Below are 10,871 nucleotides of genomic sequence, written 5' to 3'. Positions count from 1 at the left end.
CATTAAGAAAATTGTTTCTAAATCCTAGCATTATTAGTTTTCTTGTTAGCATGCCTGCTCTTGAAAATTATCCTCCGATAAAACTTTATTCAAGTTAACCTTCTGGAAAAGTCCTAGCTCTATTTATTTGTGGTAGTGTACTTTTTTATTGTTTAGATATTGTTTCATGCATTTGATTGACTTGGGCCATGGCCGATGAGTTCTCTATTTGCTTGCAATGCCGACTGTTTGCCTTTAGTTAGAAAACTCATTACCACACACTATGGTGTTTGAGTGGTAGTTGTTCTTCCTTTTAATTTCTAATACGTTATGGGCTGCTGGGATTATGGGAAATCATAGTAGTAAATGATGAGGTGCTGCTAAGGTGTCAAGTGATCATAGTATTTTGTGTATATAATGTTGAGGTGCTTGTTAGATTCCCTTTCAAGCCTTGGTGAGAGAACCTCTTTGTCCAATTTCCTAGACTAGGAGTTAGCTTTAGTTTGTGACAATGTTAGTTTTCTTGCTAATCAAGATGATCAATTCATAATCTTTGTTTCAAGTGTTACAGGAAAAGGCGTACTTGTAGATTCATATACTTGAGGAGGACGGTTATCGTACGTAGCGACCAAGTTTGCATGTGAAAGGAACCTACCTCTTCTTATGGCGGTCATGGAAGTCTTTGCTTACAATGACAAATTCTTGTTTGTCTTATAGGGTAAGGTATTATCAATCTTTAACACCTAGTCTTGTTGCTATAAGTGCTTGAGTTTCAATGTTTTAATGAAGGTTTTTTTTTTTTTTTTTTTTTTTTTTTTTTTTTTTTTTTTTTTTTTTCATTCAAGTTTTAGATGGATGAGTGAAAGACTAGCTTGGACCATGGAAGACTCATAGCACAAAGGGTTACCCTGATATCGAGCTAAAAGTGATGGTGAACATGTGAGTTGATTTTTATTTTTAAAATTTGTATGATATATATATACATGTCTACAACTTTTATATATTCTTTGTAAGTACTTGGGGTTGTATATGAAATATTATGTTTGTGATTGGTTTAACAAAAAACTTAGCATGACATAAAAGACACTTTGAATATTTTGGTTGTTTCAAATTGAACAAGGTTTTGTAAGAGCTTTTCTTTTCTTGCCTCTCTTTCTTTTTATCTTATTTGGAAATTGGTTCTTTGCTAAAGTTTAAAATTTTGAGTCCTTAAATGTGTGGTTGGAGCCACTGTGAATGGAAGGAATGTTTTGATGTTTCTCTGTTTAATTTTGAACTACACGGTTCATTTGCAGTTTTGCACATGTTGCTGAGAACTGTTTGTCTATTCATATCACTATCAACTAATAACTATCGAGAAGCTTTCACTAGTTTTATATCTTTTGTTATAGTAGATAGATCTATGTTTTTAGTTTATTGTTTGTGTTTTGGTATAAATTCCATTATAGATATGGCCTAATATGGCTATGTAATTCATATTTATGGTGGAAATTTTGCTTTAAAGTCATAATTATGGCTAACAAGTGTTACACTAAAGCTTTTACCTCCTTAAGACCGTTGCACTTCAGTGTGGTTAGGAAATTTCCTATATAGAAGAAATGTAACTTGACATGGACTAACTAGAGATTTCTGAAATGACTTGGAAACAACATAATCACATTGCATATAGCAACCCTGGTCGCCATCTTTATATCTAGTTTTGCGAATCACTGGTTTATGTATATAATAGTCCACTACTAAAAAAAGGGCGTTTTATGACAATTTTTAGCTGTCATGAAATACATATCATGACATTTTCTGATTGAAAATCTAGTCGTCATTACTGAGGGTGTCATAAAAAGTCAACCAAAACCGTCATTAAATTTATGACGGTTCATAGAAAGATGTCTTAGAAGGTCCTCCCATTATGACATATATTAGTCTTTAAAATGTCATAGTAGGTAAGTTTTATTATGACACCTCATATATAACCGTCATTAATTATAGTTAGAACCGTCAAGAAATTAACAATATTTTCTAACAGTTCACGTCAGAACCATCATGAAATGCCAATTGACTACTGTTGAACTGTCATGAAATGCCCATTGACTATTGTAGAACCGTCATGAAATGCCTATCAACTACTACAAAATCGTCATTTTATGGAAGAAAAATACGTCAACAAATAGTTTACACTGTGACAGTTCTTCTACAACCGTCATCTATTTGTTTTTTTTATTATTTTTTTAATTTATATTATATATATTTTTATTATATTTTTCCTGTAAAAAATACTGCATAATAACCTGTAATTCAATTCCTACCTAATAACCTGTAATTCAATTCCTAATCTGTAAACTTATTTCGCCAATAAAACAGCTATAAAATTCTCAAAAATAAAATTAAAACATCCACAATAACTTCAACCCATATGTTTTCAAACCATTCGGAAACACTTATTCCTTACATCAATTTATCATTTATCCAACATCACTGAAAAATGCTAGATACATTTATTTGATAGCACATTCAACCAAACTAAAAGTCATTCTAATAAACTCCATCATCAACAAATTAAATATTATCCATCGATCGATCGAACATTGTCAAACCTAAGAAACAAATAAAGTAAAGAAACATTATTAGTAAATTTGTCACTGACCAAAGCAGACTATTTTATATAAGCATGGCGATAACAATGCGATGGGACCTAGTTCTCACAACGGAAGAAAAAATAAATGAAAATACCTACAATGCAAATGGGATGTGATTCAAGATATACACTACTACATTTAAAGTCATCCCATACCTCAAAAAGTAGCAAACAAAATACTATTATCGCAATACATACTCATACCTTTGGCTTGGCGAGATAAATCGTTCGATAAAGTCAATAAACTCCATACGAATTTCAATAAGCTCAGCATTGGTATAGGTGATAGTGTTGGCCAGCTCCATTAGCTACGAGTACGTCAAGTCAACAAAGAATTTAATATATATGATATACGTTTACAAGAAAAAATTACATAGATATTTTAGAATATATTAACAAGAAAGACTTGCTAACCTTTGTCTTAATTGATTGACTAGGATCCATCATAAAATGTCTCATGAACATAAGACATAATATCCACACTCAGTATCCTCCCTCGGGTTGAATTGGGCACTACGAAAACATAAACAAATTGTCAAAACACATTCAATACACTAAGTAAATCTTTCACATTCAAGTATTGTATATTTACCTTGACATAGTCCCACTCTGGTTCCACTCTTTTTCCTTCACTTAATACTAATGTCTTCATCCCACTAAAAAACAAACTTTACAATTAAGTTACAAGTTGTTTGCATATATGACATACAAAATAAAAATAAGATTAATCAACTCACGTGTTCACCATGCATCTTAGTTTTATATCAGGGACACCTCCAGTTGAATCAAGAAAATATACTTTTTTTGCACTTACGTCAATAATTACCAAAACCCAATGGATCCTATACAACCATATATAGGAGTTAAGAAAGTACAATAAATAAAAATAAAATGAGAATGCATATATGTTAAATAACATGACCAACAAGCATACCCCGAATTGTACGGAAGAAAAATAATTTGGTCTCCTTGTCTTGCCATTAATCTATCTGAGACCAGACGATTCATCTTTTTTTTGTCTGCATACAAATTGAAATCGCCTGGATAACAGAATCCAAACCTCTGTCGAGAACTTTCGTATTTCTCATACAAATATCTAAAAGAAAAGTATACTACCATTAGTACGACATGTACACATAAATTAAACAACTCATCTCTTAAAAATAAAATCCAAGATTCCACTCACCGGATATATACTACAATGCAATTGGCATTCAACATTTGCTTATGACAAATATCCATTATTTCATCTTCTGCAATATAAAACTGCAGTTCACGCTCAAAAATCCTCATGTCCATTTCACTTATATGATTTCCCTTCATTATATTGCCGACCAAAACCGCAAATTCTTCAAATATAATTTCGTCATGCTCATCACATTGAGCCTCATTTTTCTATAAAAATAAATAAATAAACAATGAATAATAAATACAAATAGGTGCTAATTTATATAAATATTGATAGAAAAATATAATAGAATACGTTTTACCTTATTATCAAGTATGACAAAGTCACGAGGCCAAGCCACGTGGTACCCGACTGCACCACCTACCCTGGTAATGTCATCATCAGGAATTGGTCTTGGTAGAAGAGCAATCGTTGAAATTGCACGTATTATTTGTACACGCACATAGCCTTCACCTATTCTATCATTATGGATCTTGTCATCCGGTCCAAATCCCTCAATTATACAAGCATCAGCAACAACATTGCTTTTGGACCCCAAAGCAAGTTTACACTTTAAAACAACCACAAACATTAAAATAATTATAAATTAAAAATTCTAGTGAGTACCATGATTAATGATTTTAGAAATTAGAGATTTTACCTTCTCATTTCCTGATTTAGGTTTAGAGATTGGCATAACACTTTTGGCTTTATTAGCACCATTATCATTGCCTTTTGATCTGGCTTTAGCACCATTATCATTGTCTTTTGATCCCACAGCCTAACAAACATTATAAGGACAATTTTAATAGATATTTGTAAACTATATATAACTATCACTTTTAGTTAATATCAAAATGACAAGTACCTGCTTGTTTCCTAACATAGGTTTTGAGATAGCCAAATTGTCAAATACCACAAAGTCACTTGGCCAAGCCACGTGGTAGCCAACTGCACCTCCTACGGTGGTAATATCATCATCCGGAATCGGTCTTGGCAGAAGAGAATTTGCCAAAATTGCACGTATGATTTGTACACGTACATAGCCTTCCCCCATTTTAACATTATGGATATTGTCATCCGGTCCGAACCCCTCAATTAGACTAGCATCCGCAACAATATTGCTTTTGGACCCCAAAGCCAGCTTACACTTTTGAAACAACAAAACAATTGAGTATAACATTATTGGTAGCACTACACCATAACACTTAATTTGCAACATATAGTAAAATTGATTGCTAACACTTATTCATCCGTTATAATGTTTGTCACACAAGTTTTATGTTAGAAATATTACCAACCGTTACCTATTCTGTAGGCAAATACTTGATTTATTTCCTAACATATACCCAATATTATGTATTATGTGACGGATAACAAAGTGTGACGTATTGAAAAAAAAAATTGAAAACAAATGAAAATGGGTGAAAACGGGGATGTTCAATAACACCATGACTCTTGTACTTTCACTATTATTGCATAGGAACTAGGGCCGGATAAGAGTACGGTAAGCTAAGCTATTGTCATTTTTTCCATCTTTTAAAGCTACTGTATTTTGATAATGACACACCATCATGCTTGTTTCCTATCTATAATTAAGTTAAAAATTCCTTGAAGATAAATTATATTTTGAAAATTTTCATCTCCATGTTTTAGTAAACACCCTGTTTTTTTGTACCTACCCCTTAACTTTCCTGTAAAGTGTCTATATAAGTATTTAGAATATTGTGCTACTAACTATTTGTAAGTATGTTTCAGCGGCATATATTTGCAAATCCACCTACATCCTAGTGTTAGTAGCGTAGGAGTGTACGTTACTCCCATGCTGCCTGTGAATATTGTGTATTTTAATCTGTTCTATTAATATTAACTAATATCTTTCTAAGCCACAAATAAAGCCTTTGGCACGTGAGCTCTATTGATACTTTTGTGAACTGCTCAAGTAGGTTTGGTGGCTAATTTGTGAATATTCTAGTGTATACTTTTAAGTTTCTTAAGACATCATGTACAAGTTGATCCTGGTACACGATGTGGTTTCAGCGTCATGCACACTAACCATATCACATCATGTGCACTCTCTCTCTCTCTCGATTATAGAAACTCCGGATGGGAACAATAGTACACTATTCATCACTTGGGTAAAACCCTATGTAAGAGTATCCGGGCTATACTAAGCGGTTCCAACCTCAGATAAACTCATTTATGTCAGGTTGACATATGAAAAAAAGTTGTGTCAGACCAATGAAAAGCGTAATTGTTTACAAGGCTCACACTCCATACTCCTAACGACAGAATAGATATTGGCATATCACTTTTGAGTTTATCACCGTTGTAAAAACATTTACCTTCCTATGCCTCTCTAACTCATTAGTAAAAAAAAACTATTACCTGCTTGCTGCCCGACTTATGTTGAAAGACTGCCACTTTGCTATTAAGTTTAGCAACACTACTGTTCTTCAAGCCCATATCCTAAGAGACATAACAATGAATTTAAAATCAACAATATTTTAAGTAACATTTAAAGATTGCACGTTAAATAACATATACCTGCTCATTTCCTAATTTTTGTTTAGAGACTGCCTCATCGCTTTTAGATTTAGCACCACTAATTGCCTACACACAAATTGAACAAGTTAATTCAAAACTGAAAAAATATTTACATTGAGTAGCCATTTATTTAAAGTAATACCTTTCTCGACTTCTTTCTCGAGTTCACACCCAATGCTCTCTCAAGACATTTATTAATTGTCTTGTTGTTAGTGCCAGAAGATAATACATCATCATTTGGACTTTCCATTCGCTTTTTACTATTATTCTTGGAACCATTGGAGGCAACTTTCTCTATGTGTTGCGAGCTAATCACTCCTTGTAAGGTCTCCAACTCTCTCACTCTTTCCTTTAATGCCCGGTTTTCTTCTTCTTTCTTACGGACGGATCGTGGACTCCATCTCGCTCTATGTGCTTTTGATCCCCGTTTAGGGAGATTAAAGTAAGTAGTTGGAGTGACATATTTCCCTCCTGCTCTAACCCCCGCCACAATGTTCGAGTCCCCAATGCCTTCAGTAAGAACATCATCGCTTCCTTGGGTTACTAACTTCCCTTCAGCCTCTTCCTTTTTTAGTTGTTCCTGCGAAAACATTCTCTCTTCTTAAGCAAGGTAGATCATACATTTACTGAGAAAGAAAATATCAACCCATCATTCTCAATGTGTGTTTTCTTAGTGAGTGTAGCTAACTGGTGGACTGGCCATGCCTAATTGGGACAGTTGACGGCTTGTCATGGGCTGACTGGTGGATTGCCAATGCTTTTTGGACCTGTTAAGTATTGCGGGTGGACATGAATGGTTTGGACATGGTCTGTTGAAGCTTGATATTGATTTGTAAAGGACTGAACAGGGTCCGACATGGGCTAGAAGACTAAACAAGGTCTGACATTGGCTGGAACAGGCCTGTGGGGTGCTGAACATATTCTGACATGGGCTGGAAGACTAAACAAGGTCTGACATGGGCTGGAACAGGCCTGTGGGGTGCTGAACATAGCCTAGATTAGTTCGATCAGTAACACCTGTCTCCGCAGCACCAGGACCAATACCTAGTTTTTACCCATAACTTTGTCTCGCAGCATTGGAACCAAGATCGGGCTTGGCATAGTTGCGAGACGAAGTTTCCCGGTGGGCAGATTCAATCGCTGATGAGAGGCCATCCCTCCCCCAATGCTCTGAGAACTCTTCTTCCTAGCACCTACCGGGGGTAGCGATCATTTTTATTAAAACGCGGGGACTCTGCCAGTGGGAGTGTGGATCTCCGGGCTTTGGAAACACGCAAAAGAAATTTATATATAATGGATGGGCTTAATTTTTCATTTATATAAACATCGTTCCTCTTCCATTGGTACCAGTTAAGGAGAGGCACACAGTGACTCCACCGACAGGAGCAACAGTGGCGGCATGGGCGGGAAGACTGAACAAGGTCTGACATGAACTAGAACATTAGTACTTTACTCTATTACCCATGCTAGCATAGCTCAAAACTTACAATTTTTTCTGTCGCCTTCCTTATATCATCGTTAAAGTATTCGCCACTCTTGTTCTGCCGAGCTAAAAGCCACAAGCTAGCTCTATCATCCTCATCAAACGATTCTCCCAACTCTTCTTGCTATAATGAGATATACAAAAAAAAAAATCAATTTAGTTATGAAATATTTGATATGGTTTACTATATACATTAAGATTTTAAAAAGTTGTACAAGTCCTCACCATCTTATCTATCAAGCCAGCATATCCAAGCCTGCTAACTCGGTGATTATAATTACCCTTTGCCCCGTCGTGCATTGTAACTTACTCTTCTCCTAATAGAAAAAAAAAAATTATTAATTTAAATAGAACAATATACCTATTTAAATGTCTCACACATACGGAACTCTTACGTTAATCTCGATTTCACAAATGCATCGGTCGGCTTTTTAATTAGCTTATACTTTTTGCGTGTGGTTTTGAGAGTGCCTCGAGATCATCTTTAAATGGCATAATATATTTGACAGTTAGCATATTCTTGAAGGTCCTCCATCTAACTCCAAACGATTTCAAAACTGACTTCCTATACTTGATATCTATATCGAATCTTATCCGGGTCACTTAATAAATAAACCCGAATCCAAGTTACAAGCAAGATAAGAAACAACAGGAAAAAGGAAAATAAAAATTCAAAATTCAAAATTCAAAATAAATTACTAGTATGCCAGCCCATAATAGTTTTAAAAGTTCTGGTGGTGCTTTCGTCCACTTTTGAAAAGCACTTAGGGGAATCAGACTCCTCGCAAGAGCACCTTCCCAACCAGAAAGCTTATTACAAACTTTTTGACCTATAGGCCTACCTTTCCCATCAAAGTGAACTCTTATTATGATACCATCCCAATCACCAGAAAGACAATGCATTACAGTTGCGCCTCTCCTTTCTACCCTAGTACTTATAGGTGTTTCGTCTTCAGAATGGATAACCTCATCCTCAGAATGAACAACCTCATCTTAAGAATGGACAACCTCATCCTCAGAATGAACAACCTCTTCCGGATCCATGGCTAGGCTAAGCTGAAAAATATAAGCACAGGACATTAATTAGTATTATATGAGATGAACAGGAATATGCGTAGAAGGAAAAACATATATATATATATATATATATATATATATATATATATATAACACCTAGTAATAGCAAATGCACACCAAGCAAATTGTATTTCTTGTAAATAAGTTTCGGAATCAAAAAGAGAACACTGGTGGTGTCATAACCTAATAATATTGTATTGCCAAGTGTTTCGTTTTTCTTTGTATAACTGGAGCCATCAAATGCTACTATTCAAATTTCAGGTTGTTTCTCTCCTTATGATGAATGCAAGGTTTCGACAAGCTAAAAGCTCAAAATCTTCTCTGGCGTCTGGCGTTTGTCATGGCGTTGTCATTATGATCGATTGACTCGTAACATACCAAAGAAGCTCATCGATGCCAACCTCTATTCCAAAGACTATTGACTCTGTAGACCACAACATTAAGCGCCAACTACCCTACCGGTTACTGGACCTACCATATCCGCCTAAAAATACATACGTCATGAAGTGCATGGCTGACCTGGAAGAGAAGGTCACCGTTCTCACAAAAAAAAACTCTACAATGCAATGCCGAGAAAGAGGAAATCTTGAATCTTCTTTGTGAAACGTGTCGATGCCCTAGAACAAGAACTCATGGCAACCAAACGGGTAATTTTATAGACTCATGGTTTTGAATTTGAAATACTAACACCTGCTCTACTCTTCTTGATTGCTAGAACTCATTGTATGTATTTGGCCCAAGGTAACACTACTAGCTAGTGGCACATTAAAGGAAAACGCGTCGAATGCTTTTTATCAAAACCGATTATTCTTGTTTTTCGCAGGGCTCACGGAGGATGCCTTTGTCCGTGAGAAGGAACTTGAAGCCTATGTAGATAAAAAGAAGAAGAAGAAGAAGAACAAGTTGAAGAAACTTTTGGTATGTATGATAGCAAGTTCAATGCTTAGTGATTGTGTAACATGTCATCTCACTTAACGGTTTTTCCCCCTTAGACTTCTTTCTTTTTCTGTAACTGTAGAATCATTTCCGCTGGTGAAGGGCTAGGTGACATGGTTGGATTCTCAGAATAGTGAGGTCTAAATTTAGGAAACTTGTGACTTGAGTGATTTCAGCTCTTGAGAGCCATGCAAATCACGCTGTAACACACTTCATTCAAGGAAAACCTTATGTAAATGTTTTGGTAAAACACACTTGTTTGTCATTCTTTTCAACTTGCCATTCTTTTGGAGCGTATGGCCATTATATATCCCCTATATTTTTTTTTTGTGCAAATTCTTTTCAACAGAATACCTCAGTATCAAAGTAGCTAACAAACAAAGGATCCCAAGTACCATAATACTATAGTTCTTTGAGGCGTGTGCCTCTCGTTACTGCTCCCTAATTGTATTGGTCAACAACAAGACTGCTAGTTCAAGTGAAATAGTAGCTACTGTGACTTCATGATAAACCGCAGAGTGTTTTGTTGGGGAGAAGACTTTTCGAAGGGTCTAATTCAATCAGTATTCGAACTTAATGATGGATCGGGTGTGGTAGTCACTATTGGGAAGTATGTAACGCCAAATCATATGGACATCAATGGAAATGGAATAGAACCAGATTATCACAGTATCCCGGACCGGGACGAAGTTGCAAAACATTTATTGCGAGTGCCATACCGAAGGAATGGATCATCACAGGTTTCTCTGACTAGTTTCCCGATTGAGATAATGGTTTGAGGATTATGAGAACTTTTGGTGGTGTAATGCGCCCCATGAATGGCTATCTCCCCATTATTTTCCCTCGAAGGGGACCAAGATGTAGTGATGGGATTGAACTTGGTCGATTCATCGATTCTTCCTACTCATGTTGCAATAAGTGCCCATCATCCATTTTAGGGCAAAGAAGCAACAAAAATACCGATTTTAAGAAAGAAAGAAACATTTATCGACTAACAACCGATGCAAAGAAAACTGCAAAAGGAACTGTGTAGACAAGATATGAAGGTA

The 10,871-nt window shown here is 35.5% G+C and overlaps 1 protein-coding gene across 1 annotated transcript; it reads right to left on the bottom strand.

The window, feature by feature from the left end:
* Positions 1-3,094: 3,094 nt before the first annotated feature.
* On the bottom strand, positions 3,095-8,109 carry LOC147505673 (uncharacterized). Its single transcript, XM_086605604.1, has 13 exons — positions 8,035-8,109; positions 7,814-7,933; positions 6,469-6,906; positions 6,327-6,392; positions 6,168-6,248; positions 4,648-4,929; positions 4,441-4,560; positions 4,102-4,350; positions 3,798-4,006; positions 3,546-3,707; positions 3,349-3,453; positions 3,204-3,267; positions 3,095-3,124 (listed from the first exon to the last, which is right to left on the bottom strand). Exons 1-13 carry the CDS (start codon positions 8,107-8,109, stop codon positions 3,095-3,097), a joined length of 2,001 nt encoding a protein of 666 aa, XP_086461730.1.
* Positions 8,110-10,871: the final 2,762 nt, after the last annotated feature.

Source organism: Coptis chinensis, chromosome 4 (assembly GCF_015680905.1).
Source record: "Coptis chinensis isolate HL-2020 chromosome 4, ASM1568090v1, whole genome shotgun sequence".
Taxonomy (NCBI): Eukaryota; Viridiplantae; Streptophyta; class Magnoliopsida; order Ranunculales; family Ranunculaceae; genus Coptis; species Coptis chinensis.
This window is presented reverse-complemented; position numbering and strand designations above follow the sequence as displayed.

What these genes read in the sequence shown, in the direction of transcription:
- LOC147505673 (XM_086605604.1), bottom strand. Translation starts at nt 8,109, where the DNA reads ATGCACGACGGGGCAAAGGGTAATTATAATCACCGAGTTAGCAGGCTT. An exon ending in CTGGCTTGATAGATAAGATG is followed by an intron (nt 7,934 to 8,034) that starts GTGAGGACTTGT and finishes ATCTCATTATAG; the next exon opens with CAAGAAGAGTTGGGAGAATC. An exon ending in CGAGAAAGAAGTCGAGAAAG is followed by an intron (nt 6,393 to 6,468) that starts GTATTACTTTAA and finishes ATTTGTGTGTAG; the next exon opens with GCAATTAGTGGTGCTAAATC.